This window comes from Hyalella azteca, unplaced genomic scaffold (genome assembly GCF_000764305.2).
Source record: "Hyalella azteca isolate HAZT.00-mixed unplaced genomic scaffold, Hazt_2.0.2 contig11647, whole genome shotgun sequence".
NCBI classification, from domain to species: Eukaryota; Metazoa; Arthropoda; class Malacostraca; order Amphipoda; family Hyalellidae; genus Hyalella; species Hyalella azteca.
The window spans coordinates 316,231-337,508 of record NW_025941636.1 but is presented as its reverse complement, the minus strand read 5'-3'; the positions used below and the strand labels follow the sequence as shown (position 1 = coordinate 337,508).

The 21,278-nt window shown below is 38.0% G+C and overlaps 1 protein-coding gene across 1 annotated transcript; it reads left to right on the top strand.

Moving 5' to 3' along the window:
- The first annotated feature begins 6,653 nt into the window (after positions 1-6,653).
- LOC108668153 (carboxypeptidase N subunit 2-like) lies at positions 6,654-19,363 on the top strand. The gene is made up of 12 exons (XM_047882941.1): positions 6,654-6,936; positions 9,185-9,338; positions 9,741-9,812; positions 10,727-10,798; positions 11,395-11,466; positions 13,093-13,261; positions 13,703-13,840; positions 16,668-16,842; positions 17,024-17,189; positions 17,306-17,431; positions 18,954-19,152; positions 19,186-19,363. The coding sequence occupies exons 1-11, from the start codon at positions 6,654-6,656 to the stop codon at positions 19,105-19,107; spliced, it is 1,581 nt and encodes a 526-aa protein (XP_047738897.1). The 3' UTR covers positions 19,108-19,152; positions 19,186-19,363.
- Positions 19,364-21,278: the final 1,915 nt, after the last annotated feature.

Below are 21,278 nucleotides of genomic sequence, written 5' to 3'. Positions count from 1 at the left end.
TCCTCTCAAGAAACAATTCGGGATCTTTGCACAATCTACCGGAAAGTCCGAGTGCCGTTGGTCCCCCATCTGGATCTCCAGCAGGACCGTTAACTGAGCCAACTCCCCCTCCTTCCCCGTCCAAAAGTAAACTCATTAATGATGAAAATAAGTCTCCTACAGTCAGTAATAAATCAACACCTCCAGTTTCTCCTACTAATTCTCCTAAGCATGGCATAACGGGCATTAGTCAATACACGGCCCCTGGGTCACCTTCTCGGAGCTACGGGTACTACACTTCTTCCAGCGCGGAACTTACGCCTCCAGGTTCACCTTATAAGGGGAGAGTCAGCCAGACCACTGGAATCACGGTTTCAAACAAAAGCAATACCATCGTTTGGCATCAAGGTACTCCTCCAAGTTCCCCGAAGCGATCCGTACGTAAATCAAAAGTATCGACGTCAAGCTCTTCGACAATAGCTGAGACATCACCGAAATCTTCGCACCACATAACTGTATCCGCTAACAAATACGTATTGCAAGCTGCTTACAAAGAAGTTGGGGAGAGAACTCAGAGCACTCCAGGGGTAAAATTGAAATCGCAATCGGTCTCTCGAGGTAAAAGATCAAAAGCTGAAAATATTAGCAAGAAAAGTGATGACACTCTTCTGCCTCGGCGAGAAGAAAAAGTTCATTCTAAACTTCCTGGAAGTAAATTAGACAATGGTGGGTCGATAAAAATGAGAACAGAACAGCCAACGGTAATAGTTCACATCACGTCTCCAACATCCCCCAAACAAATTGAGCCATGTTCTGCTGTTAAATTGACAAGCAAAGATACAACACAGGATCCTGAACATAATAGCTTGAAGCGAGTTAATTTTGCAAGAAATCCCACTTTAAAAAAATTAAGCATGGGCCCCAAAACAAATGCTAACGGAGTTCAACGCCAAAATTCTTTACCAGACGACGGCCTTTTGCATCCGTGCGCTAAAATTCATTCTATTGACCCCTCAAGGAATGACAGTCGAAAACCTCCTCTTCGACGAGCGTCCACACTCACAGCCGAAGCACCCGAGAAAAATATTAATGTGACCCCCGAGGCAGTAACTCACTTTGCAAAATTGGATGGAACGATGAGCGACAATTCTTTCAACAGCGCAACATTGAGCTATGCCACATTATTTTACACTCCCAGAGCTAGTTTGCGGTCCATAAACGCTCCATACTCTCAAAGAAGCACAGAAAAATCATTTTCACCACACGATTCCACTTCGACGCACCCAATCAAATTTCCTCCTCCAGTGACAAGCGCCGGTCCCAGAGCACGGCACGCCATCATCGCTCAAAGCAGCCCCTGTGGTAGACCATCGAGCTCAACCATTCTAAGGCAACGCTTTGCAGCAATAAATAGCCACAGTTTTGACTTAGACACAAGGAATATATCAGAAAAAATCGTGAAAGTTAATGGTACTGTAGTCAAGAGAACTTACAAGATAAATGATAATTTTGACGCTGCTTTGAACAACGCCCCGTCAATGCCTCATCTCTCAGTAACACGAGATGTTGCGAAATGTGGTAAGACAAATTCGAAGGAAACTATAAGTATTACAAGTGATAATGACTTCAATCTAAATTTTTCTGGGTCGAAACATAAGACTTCCAGCCATGCATTAAACTTATCAAATGGTGTTAACTGTAAGATGTCAGAAGTTTCTTCAGTCCACAATAAAACTTACTCTATTAGCTCTAACTGCAACAGAGCGCCTCATGTGGTCTCAGCAAAACGAACTTTAGAAAGAGACAGTGGAACCCGAAAGGAATTTTGTTCTAGCCAATCAAAGCTTAACTCTAACAGTTTGAAAAGAAGAAACAGTCACGATAATAATCGCTCAACAGGCAAGTCGAACTTTAGTCCCAAAATGGGACCATATAACATCGGCAGAGATCCAATGGAAGAAATAGAAACATCGTCATGCACATCGAATTCATCAGTTTGTAGCTCGTTCAAGAATAATAATTCTTCATGTACCAGCGATCAAAACCCGGGGTCAACTTCATACACAAACAACAAAACTTCTTCCAAGGAAATTTCTTCACCAATGCAATCTGATATGCAGAAAAATTTGCCAAATCCGAAGCACGGCCAAAAATTAATGTGTAGGCCCGTTTCTAGACCAGCTCAAGCATCTAACCAAGAAGTTTCGTCCGCTCGAGTTGCCAAAGAAAATTCGAAGCCTTCGGCCTCCTTTCACTTGATTCAAACTAAGTCAGCATCGTGCTCTCCTCCAACAACTCGAATATGTCAAGCTTCTGAAGTGAAATGTCCTATAAGAACAAGTTCGACGTCCAATGTGCCTTCTTGGATGAGGCAGACCATCAGCAGGATTTTGGCCTCCACCAGTCCTCCAAATTTGCGCAAGCTTAGTGCGCCACGGCGACAGGTTTCGGCGTCGAGTCGGGATGCATGACAGTGTTCCTGTCGTCTTGTTTGTTAAGTGTGTTACCAAATTATTCTGATTAATAAGTTAATTACCAAGTCGGAGCTCAATACTTTTCTTCATCATAACCGGCTGGCCCGACTAACCAAATATGATTCATTAAACTGCATTTCGATTATTCAAATTTGGCCCATATATGCGGCTGATTCCATTTACCGGAATCACCTGTTCTTGAGTTGTGAAACTGTTGGAAATCTCAGTCCATCAAGTTCTTCTTTCACGAAAAGCGGAACGTTGGATATTTTCTAACATCTATAGACCTTTCATTTTTTCACTAATGAAATTTTGAATTTGGGAACTATTTAGGCAAGTTTTCTGACATCAAATTAAGAAGAAGATGAATCAAATAATAATTTATAAATGCTATTGATAAATCAAAATCACAAACATCTTTTCATTAATTAGTCGATTGTGAGCTGTTTTAGATTCTAGATGACACATGCATATATAAAATGAGCATTGAATGTAATGTATTTACCTTCTCTTCAACGGCTTTGAATTCAGCAAAATATAATCTGAAAAGTTTGTTTCCTCATTGTTTCTGAGTCGAAATAAAAATAGCATTTCACAAGAAGATTTCCAAATCATGCACTGTTTATAAACATCTGGAATCTTTGGTCATTTGAATATATACTATAGAATTGTAATAATCAATCAATTTAAATTAATTGAAACCAATTTATTGAACTTATAGGTCATTTTCTGATATAATAACCGGCTGGCCCGGATTAACCACGATAGGATTTACTGAATACGATAGCTTTCATAAATCAAAGATTATAACAGATCATAAACATGCTAAGGTCGTGTCGCTATCATGAGAAAAGTCGATGTTTACAAATACTTTTAGATCTAGTGTGAAGTTACGGTAATATTAAATGATATAATGGGATAAAAAGTTGATGATAACAATTTTTACACTGGCTTAGAATAAACCAATGAAGAAATTCAGCAACAAATTCGTCTTAAGTTTTGCAATCGGCATCTAAAGCTTCATTTAACTATACATAGCGTATAGACTATCTTTGATTCCAGGATGTGTTTCTATTTAGAATAAACTTGCGAGCTACTGAAAATCTTTATCGGATGACGACTGGACGAGCTCTACAACGTCCTTGCATGTATATCAAACATTGAACTCTAAGCTGCGTGCTGGCTTTAGTGATGTTAGTGCCCTTCAATTTTAACGGTAGTTCCGTGGTAGCAAGAGCAGCGTCTGTGCACTTCAATAATTAAGGTTGTTGCTGATAGCATAGTGATGTCAGTGATAGCATAGTGATGTCAGTGATAGTTAGAATAGTGATGTCAGTGCCCTTTACAACTTTGGTCTTATTGCCCTGCAATGTAGGCGCTTCCGCAACCGCATTTAGTCTAGAGAACCATGTCATTATAATATTTAGTAGTATTAAATATAAATCAATTATTGCTTAGGGTTGTGAACGTATAGCCATGCGATCATTTTCTTGGAAATGTGAAACTGTTCGTGAAATATATATTAGGAACTGTAATTAATTAGAATTTTGATGAACCGCGTTTTGACCAATTTTCTATCATCGCTGAAATTTTTCGTTCTGGTGCCTGTCATTACTTGTGACAACATTGCTTCGGATCCAATTGAACTAGATCTTGCATGGCGTTCGCGTTGGATTAGAATATTATGAAGTATTTAATAGAAATAATGAACCAATTGACGATCGGCTTCATTTTTCCAACGTAACTTAAACCTAATTTCTATGCACTCAAAGAAGGCTCAAATGAACGGACTGGAATAAGTAACAGCACCGTCAGCTTATATTATAATCATCATACCAGCTTATACCATTTCGAAATATCCTCGTTGAATAACAACGAAGTGTGAAATGAGGATCTTTTCGTTCAAGCTTATTTAGCACGTCCACGCACAAGCAATGAATATAAGTATTTTTAATGGTGGTTTGCAAAATCAGATATTTTTTGAAGAAGTTAGCTCCCCTACAAAAGAAGCTATGAAAAAAATCTTGGACGATGAACTGCACCTGCTTCCTTGGCAACTTTTTTAAGTGCATTTATTGCAATGGAGTCTCAATATTGCGAGCGAGCATCTCGCACGATTGTTGTCACTTAATAGCAATTTTAATCTTATGAATTATTGAATGATATCTTTAGAGCATCGAGTCTTTCTCATAGTTTTAGGAGTAGATGCTCAATACTGTAGATTATTGCTAAGAGAATTTACGGAAACTCTTATCTATCATTCCAATAAAATTACTTGAAAATTTTAGAGCATGGAAGCGAAACAAAAGTAACTTGTGAATATGCCTCATTATCTAGCTTGTAACTTTGTTAAACTAAGGAAAATATTGTCAGAAGGCGTTGTCGATTGTGGTTGTGTTTAGATGTCCCTAGGTTGTGATAAAACTTGAATTGAAGTTTTTATGCCGTTGAAAAAGACTTGAAGTGACTGGAGCATCTTCAGCATTATAATATTTATGAAATTTACGATGTTCATCATATTGATGTTATTGTGAAGTTATTGCAGATAATTTTAAAAAACTTTTTATGAATTAAGAAATCAGATTGATGACAGCGTCCAATACCACCGTACCAATTATCGTAAGGTTATTATAAATAACATTGCAATAAATAACACACCTCGCAAAAGAGTTTTGGAAAGAGTTAAGAATTTTTGAGTAAAATCCGAGTATATTATTCATCAATTGAGTTCATTCTACTTATCTATTCAAAAGCCTCCGATCGATTGTATGAACAAAAAAGCTATGATGAGTACGGAAAATATATATTTCGTCACTTTTCACTAATTAATTAAAGTATGTGCATCACTGGTAAGAAAATAATATATACTTCAGAATAAATATAATTATCAGATATTTCTCAATTGAGTAATTTATTGTCCAGTCATTGTAGCTATTACGTATAAGATAATTTATGTTTTATCAATAATATCTCTAGAAATTATCAACCTTCGCAAAACATATCCCACCGACCTCCACCGACCTGCTATCACAGGCATGCATTTGCAAAGCAGCACATATTCTCACCTAAAACTAAATAAATGAATACACTTATCATGATTTGTGTTAATTTCCTTCAATAAACACCTAACTTTTAATACTAAACAGAAATTGTTACTTATGTATGACTCGAAGTTCATTCCTCAAATTGATTAATTTTATTATTAATTCAGCGCACGTTTTTTAGTAATACCATACACGCATCTATAGGTGTTACTTAGGGAAATCATTGAACCCATTCTCAGATCATATCATTCGCCGACAGTTGAATGAATAATCGCTAAATGTAAATTTGATGTGTAACAGAAAATCTCCCAGCTGTGATCCTTCAAAATTTCGTTTTACTGCCTGTCTCATTGCCCGCACTTCAAGGCGAACAAAGTACCTAAGCAAATTGCAGGTAGAATGGGTGACATAACTCAAATGAAAAATAACTGGAATGAAAATAAATTCCTGCACCAAGAGCATTCTTTTGTTCCCCATTGTGTCCTGCAAACATTTCAGCCTAAGTTGGTTGTGGCTAATTCCTGTCTTTCACTTTCAAGGAGACCACATGGGATTAGCAACGTAAAGTGTTCCGGAGTCCTGTCACTAAAAATGATATTTATTTACGAGATTCGAATAAAATATTATTGTCAATTTGTGGCTTAAAACAGTCAATAGGACCAGTGGCTTTTAACTTCTAACAAATAAATCGTTTTTAGCTTCAATTGACGTGTGCAGTGATTCTTTTGCCAATGGCTTTTATTGCGCCATCATTGGCCAGGGTAACCGCACACCCTCCGTCCAATTGCAGCGTCCGGCGTCTGGTGACGCGTCCGTCGCAGCGCCACGCCAGGGACGTCCACGCGGTCCATTCTACCCCCAACTGCACTCGTGAGCAAGGCATTTAATGCGCGCCGTGAACAATTTAGTGTCATTCGCGTTTTACTTTCCTGTTACGTTTTGAAGCGTCAACTATTAGCGTCCGTTTTGAAGCGTCAACTATTATAGGCTCTGACTTTGGATCTAAAATAAAAAGTTTAATTTTAACACATGTGAAATGAGTAGACGCGGAACTCTCTAGACGAGTTTCAAACTCCTTGATTCCGTAAAACGTGTAAAGTTAACTAGTACGACAGGTATACTTCTGTAGCGCTGCCGCGGGGTGAGTAACACAAATATGCACTTCATTTTACCCGGATTGGTTTTTTTTCTTCTGACGGTTGTTCTGTTCGAGGCTCTGCCAAAGTCCAATGCTTCTTCGTCGGCTGAATTATGCGGCTTGTCGGGCTGCCATGCGGTCGACATTGCAAAGAAATACACCGAGCAAACTATGCACAAGATGCTCAAGATGATCAAACCTGAGGCGCTCGAAGAAGTCTTTCAGAATATGGAAAGAATGGAAGGTCTCATCACTAAAGTAGACGACTTGGCGCGCGAAGTCGAGAGTCTCTTCCAGCCTGGTGAGTTGAGAGTTTTATCGAAAATTTTTGCCTTCTGATGTAAAATATTTTTCAACTATTCCTGGTAAAGATTTTACTCCCCTCTACTCTGATAATGAAGATAACGAATTTATCATCAATTTCATTAATTTTTAAATTCAATTGTATGTAAACCATTCTAGCTTCTATGGTTTCATTCATGTTTCAGACGTTACTCATTAGATCTTTCAATGAAAAATGGACATGCGCGGTTTCTCATTCGCGTTTAAAATTATAATCGAAGTGACTCGGCCAATAATTGAGTTAACTTCTGACGACTATTCATTACTGAAGAGGAACCGTTATTGATGAGTGATTTTGAGTGAGTGCAAACATGTTAACCAATGCATTTTCAATAACGCTTAAAATTCAGGAAATTCGATCTCCAAAAACGAATGATTCTAATTGCAGCGCCAGTGGTCTAAGTAAAATGATCCAAGTCATCATATGTTTCAACAACACAGACTTTACGGTTATCTCCACTCGGATTCACGAAATATCACATCGACAGATTATATTCCAGCACCGGCAAATGCTATATTCATCAAGCATTTTACAAATGGTACAGATAATTAAGTCATATATGATCAGGCTAAATTCAGTTCTAGTGTTGTCTCACTCGTCTCAATTCCCTTGTACTATTTAAGTGTCGCGAGCATTATCGCAATATAGGAATTTCCAATCAATGATCGAACTGGCTCTCCCCAACACAGCACGTGATCGTTCCTTACCCATGCAATACTTCTATAAACTAAGGATTTTTCAATGTATAAAAAGTCATTAAATGTATATAATTAACGTTGAATGAATAGAAATACAAACAACAAACCTAATATCCTAACAACCTGCAACCCTAACACTTGCACAAGACAAACCGGGCATTTCAACAGCTAATAGTGCACTTTTCTATTTGTTCTGAAGTTTCAAGTCCAGAGACCATAAATCGAGAAATACATGACTTGCGGCCTATAATGAATAAAATAATAAACAAATTAAATTAAAACACGAAAATTGTAAATATAATACAACACTCTTCACGATTAAATTCAACAATCACAAATATCAGAGAGCTTTCTACTTACTATATTACTATATATACTTACTAATCGCCCTACTACTGGAGGTCACGGTGATTGAAAGGTGATTGAAGACTGAAAATAATGAACCAAAATCCTAAAACTAATACATTACACTTACAAATTATAAATAAATATATATATAAAGCAAGTAATTTAATCTATTTCCGCTACAACCCCGTAAGCATCTAAGTCCACATCCTCAAAGAAAACAGGGGAATTGTGAATCGAAGAGTTACTAGTTAGCTATGAATGAACATGCAATGCTGTTAACTAAGCATGAAAAATCATAATAACTATATATTGAGCAATTTTCTGTAAATAAGTTATACAGGAAATAATGCATGGGTTCTATAACATTCTATAATGCATGGGTTCTAATACCATTAGAACTTTCTCCTCAAAAATTGGTTTTATGCCGGAATTAACATTACGCTTTTGTAAAGCGTACTTCTTATCATAAGAGCGTGAGGTCATTAAGATTCTACGTAAACGTTTGCTATTGGTATGGAAATTATTCTGTAAAATAAGATAATGTAATATTCATAAAATATGTGATCGATTTCAAAGGGATAATGGTAACATCCTAAATGTGTTTCGCACACTCCTAGCACAACATGGGTTGAATGTGTGTCTCTAGGTTGATGTTGTGACGGTCGCAAAGAAGTTTTCCTGACTAGGAAAACCCAGACAGGCGAACTTGGATTGAGTAACGCACGTTCCGGCGAGGTTGAGGTTGACCCAACACACATCAAAAATGTAACTGAAATTGGCCAAAAATACGTCTTATCCGTGCTGCATTTGGCCCAGCATACGTCACAAGCGTGGCTGAGATTGGTCCAGCACACGTCAAAACGTCAAAAGCCGGAATGAGATTAACCAAACACATGTGACTACCCAGCATAGTCACGAGTGATTAGTTGTGACTACCCAGCACCCGTCACAACTGTGGTTGAGATTAACCCAACCACTTATGCTAAGTGAGGTTGAGATTAACCTCACCACTTATGCTAAGTGAGGTTGAGCTTAACCTCACCACTTATGCTAATTAAGTGAGGTTGAGATTATCCCAACCACTTATGCTAAGTTCGGTTGACATTTATTAATCACTTATGCCAAGTGAGGTTGAGTTTAACCCGACCACTTGTCACAAGTGTGGCCCGTGGGCACCGGAGTGACGCGGTGGTCGCGGTGCGCGGAGGGCCCGTGTTCTTGCACTGAAGACACGCGAGCCGTGAGCTGCTGGAGGCTGGAGGGCTTGGACCGTGTGCCGAGAAAACAACATCTGCCGGTCGACGTCCAGACGCTGTGAGGCTTTGTGTACATCACTGTTACCATATCCATGTGAATCATTTTATAAATCATTTTCGATATTCTGGAGGAAAAAAATCTATTGGCAAGAAATAAAGCATTTATAGTTTATGTGTTTATTTAAAACACTCGTAATGTTATAACAAAATATTATACCAGAATATCAACAGTTATTTTAGTTGTAAAAAGGAATTTGTGCTTTCTACCTATAATGTGTGCGTACCTAAGTAGTTATTTTAATTTGCTGTCCACTATTAAATTCTACGGCAACATAAAATAAGTTAAAGTATAGTATGTTCCAAAACGGAATGAGATGATAGACACACTAATATACTATAAATAATGCTACTTTCTAATGTATTTAATGTTCGTAACATTTCCGGGTCGTTTGCCTTACAGAGACCTGAGCATGAACAAGCTACGTTATCTTCACAAGAATTCTTTCAACCGATTGACACACCTAGAGGAGATGTGAGATTGTTTTCTTTTTTCTCAGATTCATAAAAGCTGGGATCGTCAATAGTTTCTCTCATGAAAAATTCATAAATGCTAGATTTTTATGCTTTGACCAGCAAAACATTGCTAAAAACTTTCATTAATCTATTTTAAGCAAATCATACCAAGCATTAGTAATTGATTGAGTATTGTGCTCTTGCTTAGTTAACCCGACCACTTAAACTCAACTTAAATTTTCTTAAAACGTCATGAAAAATTCATTAAGCATGAATTAACTTATCTCTCTCTCTCTCTTACATGAGAAATTCTTATGCCAGATAGCCCATTACTACAATTATTGATCAATGAATTACAACAACAATTACAATTGACAATTGCCCATTGCCCATCATAATTTCATCGACTAATAAGAATTATATATTTAGCAATCACTGTTCGAATATGCTGCGCTACTCTACAACTATAAATATTATCAGGAGTTGTTTTTCTTCCTGAAAAATGAAGTAATTCACGCCTGAGATCAAAAGGATCGCTGACTCGAGTAGAGACCAGCGATCCCAGTTATATTTTAGGCTTAGGGCTCCTTTAGTTCGGCCTGAAAAATGCTGCAAAGTTTCCGCGATAGCGTGGCCAGGGTTCAGTGAGATTTATCATGCAGGTGTGATACTTCGAAGAGTGCAGGATCTTGCGTTTCTGGCTCTTCGAATTTACGGCTCATGCTCGAGCAAGTTTGTTCAAAACGCTGTATTACTCTTTTTGTGATACTTATGAAAAACGGCATATGTAAATAAATCTAATGTGATACTTCAGTAAATCAGAATTTTCTTCATTCGTAACTGATAATTACATATAAATTAAGATTTTCAATCATCATAACTGAATTATGCTTTTTCGAAACAACTTATATGCATATGATGGGAATTTTCCAGAGACCTGAGCGAAAATGACCTGCAGCAGCTGCCTCCTAGCATTTTCTTTGATCTGGAGAATCTACAGCACGTGTGAGTTATAGACAAGGTCAATAACTCGCACTCTCACAAATATTATTTCACCAATAGTTTTAAATGTGGTTCGTTCATCAATAAAGGATGTGATTTGAACAACCTTTAATCGTATCTTTCTTTGTGTTCGTTACGACATGCAAGCATTATTCCCGACCCTATCTGAGATGTATCATGAAAACACAGATATTAATTTAAAGCCAATAACGTATTGATTGCGAAGGGTAAGTGAATATTGCATTAAATAAAACTGGTTACAAATTATCTCTAAATTTATGTTAAGTTCACCTAGATTTTGTCTCTTGTCTAAAGTCTAAGAGCGATTGCAATTTTTTGCATGTAAAACTTGCTGAATTAATCAACTTTATAGACTTGTGATGTCACGCATGTTGCCTCTTATAGAAGATCAGAGACGTGAGTCGCAATGTACGGCAACTCGCACAGCAACCGATATAATACTTCGCAAGTTTTCAAGCCCATGAAGCCCGATCAAACTTACGATTCTGATTGAAAAGGCAATTTATTTTCCAATTTAAATTTGTCCGTGATGATGCAAATGACAGTTTGGTATTCACTGCTTCCTTTCATGTGTTCAGGAAGCTACGAAAAAACAGCTTACGTCACTTGCCCCCAGACCTCTTCATGGATTCAAGATCCCTGCAGACCATGTAAGATTTCCCGAGCAATAGCCCCTTTTTTTGGTTAGGCTGTAAGGTTACATTAAAAGTGCTCGAAACTGGCAAATTCGGTAGAGGCCCTTCACTGAAATATGCGAGAAGTTTTGAGCTAGCATTCTTCCTAGAAAAACTGTGAGTAGCGTGAGTTTGACGAAGATGTAAGAGGAACAAAAATTTAACGTCATAACTTTGATTGATACCAACGTGTTAGCTATAAAACGAACCATTGATAAAATAGGATAGTGATAGTGATTAAGCATTTGAAATTGATTAGCATTTGATAGTGATTTTCATTTGAATTCTTTTAAAAATAAGTTAAAAACGTTCAAACAAAATTAAACTGTATTAGCTAATAAATTTACCGGCAAATTCTAGGTCAAGCTTTCAATTTATTTCCGTAATTTCTGTAAATTTAGGCGATATGAATTTAATTAAATAATTAAGGTGAAAATGCGTCTATGTCTTTCAAGTGGACGACCCAGCCGCTTTTATCATAAATATCTGAATCTGTTCCTTATTCTGCTGAAAACGAGTCGCTTGAATACAAGATACGGACTCTCAACGCCCGTAATAAGTAATGAAACATTTTCCAGAGCATCAAAGGGCTTTAAAAATTAGATTAATCGCATGAGCATCACGGGCAGAGTAGAGCGTCATTCACTTCAAAAGCCTTCACCATGAATGTTTTGTTCTGGTGCGAATGGTACAGGTAACGGCAGCCCATGAAAAAGCCTCGTGCATATTAGTACGACGTTCATCTTCAACTCTCGATTTTTTACACCATATCTAGTTCTTTATCACACTTATTTTATGGTCATCTAATTTATTGTACTATAACACGATAATTGAGAATGAAATACCGCTCAACATAAGTTATTTACTGATTCATTATTTTACTTCTTTACCGAAAGAAGCTTCTGAGTACCTGACCACAATCGCATTAAAAATAAATCACTTCCAGCAAACGTAATCATCAAGTTTGCCTATTAATTAACTATCGTTGACTGCGTAAGTAGTTACTAAGTAATTAATCTCGCATAATGAGGACGGATGCATAAAGAATTTACATTTTCTACCCTCACAGCGAAGACGTAAAAATGTATTGATTTTCTGCGTGCATAATTTGGCTTGGTTCTGCTTCATCTCCATTCAGGCAGAAATATGCTTGAATTTCTTGCTATTTATTAAATCCATTTTTTTAAATTAGTTTAGTAAGATCGATAATTTCTTGCATTTGTGAAAAGACGGACAAATTTTATGGGTTGTTTACCCAAAATTGAATGGACATATTTTTGTACAATGTGCTCACCACTAATTCCCGAAGAAAGCTCATGATGTACTGTAATTTTAGCATCTACATAATTGTATATCCTGCTTATACTTGCATTAATAAGCGTATTACACTCTATTTTTTATGTTGCGGCGGCAGCGACGCAATTCATATTTTTAGTAAAATAATCATTCAGTATCATTTCTATGCAAAGACTCAAATTGATTTTATAGTCTATATATTGCGTTGCGGGAGCAGCGACGCAATTCATATTTTTAGTAAAGTAATAATCATTCAGTGTCATTTCTATGCAAAGACTCATATTATAGTTTGTGTTGCGGGAGCAGCGACATTTCAGTGAACGCCCTGGAGAGCCTGCCAGGCAGCACGTTCATGGGCCTGCCTCACCTACACACGCTCAGCCTCTCCGACAACTCGCTCACGACGCTGCAGGCCGCCACCTTCTCGCAGCTGCGAAAGCTTGAGGAACTCGACTTGTCCGAGAACAAAATCCAGGTGAGGTCTTCACTTCCTAAAAGTTCTATTGGAATATGCTAAGTAATAAGAATTATTGATGCTGACGTATTTACAAATATTTGATTATTGATGAGCGAAGTAGGCTAGATCGTACATGGGAAATTCTATTCACTAATGAATTTGTTAATTCAATGTGAATGAGTGAGTCATTCACTTGAGAGTGAATGATCTGAGCATTGTTGTAGCAGTGATTCATTGCTTCGTTGCTTTGTTTTTCTTCTGCAACTAGAACTGTCTAATTATTTTCCTTATTCAGAGGTTGAAAAATGACATAAGAAATGTAGTTTAAAAAATATTCTGAAACCGATTGTTGCATCCACGTGACGCAGGTGTGGCCTCATCTAAACATATCCGTGGAATATATTACTATTTTTTGCAACAAAATATTTAATTTTCATGCAGAATTAATTTCATCTGCAGGACCTGCCCAGGACCGTGTTCAGCTCGCTCAGTCAGCTGCGGCAGCTGCACCTGCACCACAACAACATCGAGCACCTGGCACCTGATGTGTTCTCGCCTCTGACGAGCCTGGAAATGCTCAGGCTCGACCATAACAAGGCGAGCAACTAACACATCCTGGCAGGTTAACTTGCCGGTGATCGGGACACATGATCTTTATGATTTGAGAATTCTGTTCTTAAGGTAAAATCTAGCATCAATTATTAAATGGTCGTCCATGAATTCATATTACTTTTATATCTGCACTCAAATAACGTTTAAAGTCTTACATTTATCTTTAAAATAATAAATATATTTAAAAAATACTCAGGTGCTTGGCCTAGCAGTTCTCGTAGTTTAACTCCTCCACAGGAGTCTCTTCCCCAGAACCCCACGTAGGGCAAGACAGAAATATCGCTCTAGTCCTGACAACTTAAAGGCTCCGTAGAGGAAGACTTGAATAAAATCTCACTGAAATTAATTTGGCGAGAACGAAACCTTCCACAAATAATTTTCGAGGACGCAGAGTGTTTCTCTGAAAGAAACTTCAATTTTTTGGATATGATAGTATCTTTTATCAGAAAATCTGCCGTTAATTGAATTGGTTTACAAGAAGATTCTAATTAGGACAATTCACAGGATCTCAGCTCTAAAAGATGTTTATCATTCTACTTCATTAACCATAATTTAGCGACCCTCTGGACAATACTTTGAGGAACGAGCTGATAAATGAAGATATAGGCAAGCAAAACAAGAATGGACTGGAGGCTAAAGAAATCTTTTCTTTATTTAAAAAATTTCAAGATGGTATAAATAGCCATCAATTCCACGAGATAGTTAGTTTGGTGCTGCCTAATTTTGGTAGCGGCTCCTCTTCAATAAGCGTGAAGAGGCAAAGGAGCCGCAACTCGCTCCTGCGTCTGCCCAACCCGAAAATTCTGAAGAAAAGGAAACGGTGATCAGGCAAGGCACAAAGTTCAGCTCAAAGTAGGCGAAAAAACGCTCGATGCAATGAAAGGTCTTAAATGACAAAGTTTGCAATCGTAGCAAAAGTAGGTCGAGCTGGTGCAACTTGCTGCCACACGTTCCGAGTAAGAGCAATCTTTATTATTGGATAATCATGAATGAAGTCTTAAAATTACCAATAAATATTAGAGTATGGATAATTTACGGGCTTTATTATTTATTCGGGTTTCAAGTGAAAAGGAACAGGATTTAACACCTCATCACCGCTTGCTCCGTGCCTACGAAGATAGGGTGACGTACCTGAAGTGCTAAAAAATCCTTCGGTGAATCGCTGGTGAGGTGCCGGTTCTTGGAGCTGATCCACGCCCGCGCAGAGGTAAGATGCCGGGGTCAAGGTACTGGTCGCATCCAAAACGTCAGGTGTACCATCGAGGTAAGTCGTAGCGCAGACGACATCCACTTCAGCACGTGCCCACGCATGCGTCCAAAGTCCCGACAGAGCTCAAGCTAAGCTTCCATTGGTTGCTTTAATCCATAGTTTCAAAGGTGAACAGGGGCCAAAGATTCTTGAAAAGGTTAGTCCATACCATCTAACTTGAAGCGTATACAGGAGAGTTTCAAAATGAATCTGGCCCAAAACAGCACCTTAGGAGTTGCTGCTGTGAGGTCAGGCAACGAACTGGCACAAATTCTTCAGAGAAAGTGAAGTCAAGTATTGGGCGAGATGTTAGTTTCACGTGGAATGTGCACATTAAAACTACTTCAAACGTCACCCAAATCATTTGTGGCACAGAGCAGGTGAGGATGGAAAATTTATGCCCGAAATTTATCAAACATTAAATTAATGAAAACTAAATCATAGTTTTTTGATCACCCTCAGAGAATAAAAATTCAAGAATGCAATGAGAATCAAGTGTAACAGTTAGGATATTGCCTTCAGCTAACTCAATTTTTTCCTTGAGAGTTCTGAGGAGCATAGCATTCTTGAGTGCAAATCTTGGCAAGAAAAAACTTTGGCAATAAAGATTTCATTTAAAAGTATAGTTAGATTAAAATCCGGACCTAACTTAGCTCTCTAATTTAACATCTACAATAAAAGTTTGAGAAAAGCGGAGGCCGTTAGCGTTGAACGGTGGGAGAGCTTAGCTCCCATTCTAGAGTTTTGATCTATACGGACTAACTATGCGAAAGAAGCCAAACTGCCTCTAAAGTTGCTAGGATGTTTGTTAGGAAAATATTACACAGTGAATGCGTCCAATATCCGTGACAACTTAACTGCTTCTGCCAGTCTGCCACTGAAGAACAATAATAGAGTGATTATTTTAAAACGAATTATTAGACATGACTTTATTGAAGCAATCAGAGCACAGTTGTTCTACGGTTTTCACATCATATATTCTGTATAATTATATTAAAATTTAATATCATATCAAATAACCTGCAAATCATATTAATTTGTTTCGATTTAGAAGACTGCCCATTTCCCTTGAATTTGAATGTTAGTTGAAATTCCTAATATTTTGTAATCAGAATAGGACTTATTCGTCAATGCTATGGCTGAAATGAGTCTGATTTAGGGACTGAATATCTCGTTCACTCCGGCTTTGATGTAGCCGTGTGCTCATCAAAATTTTACCATTGCGCTACGAAATTGAATTACAAAGTTCCATTTGATCGAAAAATCAATACACTATGTAGAAGCGAATTTTTGATGAAACAGTTCAACTGCACGAGTTTTGGATCCAAATGAACAAACTCATGAATAGATTATCTAATCGTAAAATAACAAAAAAAAAAACAGTTTTTTCTTTAAAATGTGGTGTATGATCAGGTCAGGCTTTAAAATTTTCAATCACATGTGTTAAAAAAGTTATTTTAATTTTTTACATCCAATGATGTATACAACTTGCTGCTTCAAAATAATTTTAACGCATCTAAGAAGAAATAATAACACGAAGCAATATTGTACAAATCGTTCCAGTTGAAGGTGCTACCACCCAGTCTCCTGAGCCACCAAGCGTCCCTGGCGATGTTAGAGCTCACAGGCAACAGCCTCGAGTCTGTGCAAGCAAGCGACTTCTTAGGGCTGCGCAACCTGAAGGAGCTTTATCTCGGCCAGAACAACATCGGGAAAATACTCAACCGCACGTTTGCTGGTCTGTAATGTCAACAATTATTTTCTACTTTTTTTACATAATTTAGTTATTTTTAAATACGGGGATGAAGTATTGAAATTACCATTTCCCATAACATTGATTAATGTGATTAAAGGTTGCTCAAAGAGAAATCATTACTGCAATTGCGTGTCATTAATTTCTCTACTTGTTGCTCCCGCAGGTACCCCGAAGCTTGAGAAGTTATATTTATTTTCTAATAAAATTGCCAAGGTGGAAATTGCCGCTTTTTCCGGCATGAACAACTTAACATGGCTCCTGCTAAACAATAACCTGCTCAGCGACCTGCCCAGGCGCATCTTCGTCCGCTCGCCTAATCTTCTCAGGCTGTACGTTGAACTGGGTAACATTTTCGAATAATAATTTTTTATGGTTGATATATTCTTGAAGAAAAATAGATGAAATGTATTTAAAGGTAACACTTTGAAATGTGTTACTTCTCCAGTCAGATTGACAGCAACAAGTTCATGCGACTACCGCCAGGACTGCTGGATGACTTAGAAAAAGTTGAGCAAGTGAAGTTATCTCGTAATCCCTGGCACTGTGACTGCAACATCCTTTATCTCACCAAGTAAGAAGGGCTGAATGTCATGCTGCTCTGCAACATCCTCTATCTCACCAAGTAAGAAGCGCTGAATGTCATGCTGCTCTGCAACATCCTCTATCTCACCAAGTAAGTAGCGCTGAATGTCATGCTGCTCTGCAACATCCTCTATCTCACCAAGTAAGTAGCGTGTCGCTTTAACTTCTTCTAACTCACTGATTGAATGTCATGCTGCTTGTAAAATGCTCTCTCATACCAATAAATTTACAGCATTACTGGGTCCTTACTTTAATTCAAGTGTGCGATGTGTTGTGCTTTACTTCTTCTGTTTTTAAAAGTCTCATATATGCCTTAATGGACTAATTTATATAATTTTAGTGGAGTGTTTTTATAAATATATTGGCCTCAAATCTTGTCACTTGAGTTATGAATGTGTTCCCAAATAATATCACAGCCTAATGCACTTCTTTTCAAAGAAAGTTATCACTTATTGATTGAGAAAGAATAAAAAAGTTATTTATAGGGAATGGGAATTATCTAAAAAATCCTCTTTAAAAAAAACTTTATACCTTGAGGAATAAAAACTCTTCATTACCTATATAACTTCTAGAAAATTTAATGAAAAATGCCCACGGCGAGAAACGTTTGCTAATTAATTAAGAGTAATTAGTACTAAAGTTTAGCAGTTATATATGATAATAACCTAGCAAATTAATACCCATTCTTCAAATATATATGCCCACCACTGAAAGACTCACTTTTGACCTGACATTTAATTAATAGTTTAGGGAAGCATGAATGCTACAGACCTACAGTGCACTCATCATAAGCACTTCCTCATTTCCTTAAGAAATATATCGAACGCTTTCACATTGAGCACGAGCCACCAATTAGATCTAACAAAGACTTGTTCTTCAAAGAACGCCTCTGCTAAGACTAACGAGATAATACTTATAGATGAGAAGGATTTGAGCTCGCGGTTATCATAGATAATAATTACTCTCATTTTATATCGCAAAATAAAACTTTAATAAGTAAATTCGTATCATTATTCTTTTAATCACATATGTTCGAAGAGAGTTGGAAATTGTAACCCTTCGAATACTTATTTTAATTAATTTGTAAATTTAATGAAATTATGAACGATCCTTACTATAATAAAAACTATAACTAATGCTGGCGAAATAAGGCAGAATTTAAGTATAATTTGTTAGTTAAGAGAATGTAAAATTAGAATTGAGATCAATTTATAGGAGCTCAGTACTGGTACAATAAAATTGGGCAACTTAGTGGCAAGTTAACATGACGTAACCCGGAGGATACGAGTGATCAATTTCACCAGCAGTCTGCTGGGATCGATGGTAAGAATATCAGTGTAGGAGGAATGGGCTAGAAAAGATCAGTCTGATAGAGGTATGTACCTAAAAATTGAGGAGGAACGGAATGAGGGATTCAGCTTATTCGATGTAGGATCCTAATAATTGAGGAGGAATGAGATGAAAGGGTTCAGCCTAATAATTAATAATTGTAATTATCGGCAACTGCGCAGTTGGCTTCACGCTCATGGAGACAAAATCTGGGACCGTCAACCGAAGTGTCGGGGCCCTGGTGACCTCGGCGGCCGCCTCGTGTACGACATGACCTTCAACTCTGTGTGTGATGGCCAGTGGGCCTCCATGACCAACATTAAGGGCAGGGTTTAATGTTACAGTGGGCCTCCATGACCAACATTAAGGGCAGGGTTTAAGGTTACAGTGGGCCTCCATGACCTAGGGTTTAAGGTTACAGTGAGCCTCCATGACCAACATTAAGGGAAGGGTTTAAGGTTACAGTGGGCCTCCATGACCAACATTAAGAGCAGGGTTTAAGGTTACAGTGGGCCTCCATGACCAACATTACCTTCCTTTGTTTAAAAACGCATCCAAATAGGGGAATGGTTTGAAAACAATTGTGACAATTCTAAATTAAATTCAACCAAATTTACATGATTTTGATAAAATAGTATTTAAAAAAAGTTATACCTTGCCAGGTAAATATTTTTTTCTTCTTTGAAAAAATTTATTTTATTTTACGAGCAATACTGATAAATGACTGAAATTTTTCAAAATGCGTAATCAGCAAAAGATAGTGAGGCTTTGTTCGATGTTGTAAAGGGTGATGCAGTGTTGTATCTGTCTTATGTGATGCAGTGTTGTAATTTAGGTGCACTTCATATTAGCTATTGTATAATTAATTAGTTAATTACTTTAAGTATACCTAATAGATTATTTACAATTATAGTCTCTGACCTCTGCTGGAATGATAAATTCGAACCGTTGGAGCAAACGTCCAAGAAATTTTTCGAAGATTCAATTATTGAATAGGAAGTCCCGCTGATCTATTTAGTATCGTACGTACTTTACTTTATGCGTCTGCATTTGAGTTATGTTAAAATGTTTCTGTTCAATGACTCTACAGGTATTTATATACCAATGTTGAGACTCTCCCAGTTCCTCATTCCGAAATCTCTACAAATACGGTCACACTCAGACATTTTCACCTGAATTATTACAAGGTATTTATCCTTCTTATCAATGTTTCTCCTTCAAATCTTGATAAGATATGAATGGACAAGCACACTTGAGCTTCGTATCCACTATGATCAAGACTCTTCAGTATGGACAATAACATCAGCATGCAAGGCTGCCAAGCTTGGTTGTGGAGTTTCATAATAGTGGTTGCCAGTGCTCTGCCTTACCATGAAAAAGCATCACAAAATGTTCAGTCCGACGACTCCATGCTGGCGATGCAACACGCCATGCAGCTCCTCATGACGGGCGGAGAAAAGGGCTTCGACGCTCACTTTTTCGAAGAGTTGAGGGCGTGCATGGCGAAATTTGATCCCGAGTTACCTCGAGCCCAAGACAAAGCATGGCAAGGAATCATCGATTACTGGGACTCCAACGGCACTCCTTCAGATGAGTGGGGTAAATTTCCTTCTTTTTATCACGAGCACAACGTTACTGCATCAACCATGCACGGAATGACCATTTATGAGCCGTGTGACTATGCCTCAAATTTGGCATATTATCATGACGTGTTAGAAATTTGCTTCCGCCAGTTCTCGGGGAGAGGATTTTCTATGTCAGATGAATATGTGAAAGCAATGGGAAAAGGTTTTTCAGCCCTGGCCTGGGGCTCCGCATTCTGGCATGGCAGCAACACCAGACTTGGACGTCAACAGGACCGTAAAACTCTCGCTGTTTTGGCATACGCTTTCCATCAGGCAAGCCTTTCAAATCTTGACTACAAGTCTTCAGTCATCCACGATCTGAGTGCCACTCCACGGGCCAAAACGGCTGTCCAGATCATTGATGATTTCCAGACGATGTACCTCACGCGGCCTGTGAGTGAGTGGTATAACATCACTGAAAGTTTCGACATTCCCGATTACATGCTAATTTATTCTGGTATTTACTGTACGATTTTGACGTTGAGTTTTGATGCCGTTATTGTGGACAGCTTAGTTCCGATGCTTGCGGACGCCTTCAAGCTACCGAAAGATCTTCGTCGCTTCGTCCTCGACGATTATATTCCAGAAATTCGTCGGGCGACATCTAGTATACATCTTCCGCCTGCTGATCATGCCAAACTTTTAGGCAACACACTCAGCACAACCATGAAGCTAATTTACGCCTTTCTGTGGCAAGAACGCGTCTTGACTAAAAGTAAATTGTTTCTCGACCCGATCGTTAATTATATAGGATGGGAGCTTCTGCCTCGAGTAAATCTTATCGCGAATCAATTTAGTTCGTTCCAATACTTCGACCCTGACTTTCAGAACGGAACTAACCTGTACCCTGGAACTTCGTGGTGCAGTCCTCTTATCCCTCAC

Coding starts and splice junctions, on each gene's coding strand:
- LOC108668153 (XM_047882941.1), top strand. CDS start 6,654: ATGCACTTCATTTTACCCGGATTGGTTTTTTTTCTTCTGACGGTTGTT. Junction 9,339..9,740: donor CCGGTCGACGTCCAGACGCT/GTGAGGCTTTGT, acceptor TTTGCCTTACAG/AGACCTGAGCATGAACAAGC. Junction 9,813..10,726: donor TTGACACACCTAGAGGAGAT/GTGAGATTGTTT, acceptor GGAATTTTCCAG/AGACCTGAGCGAAAATGACC.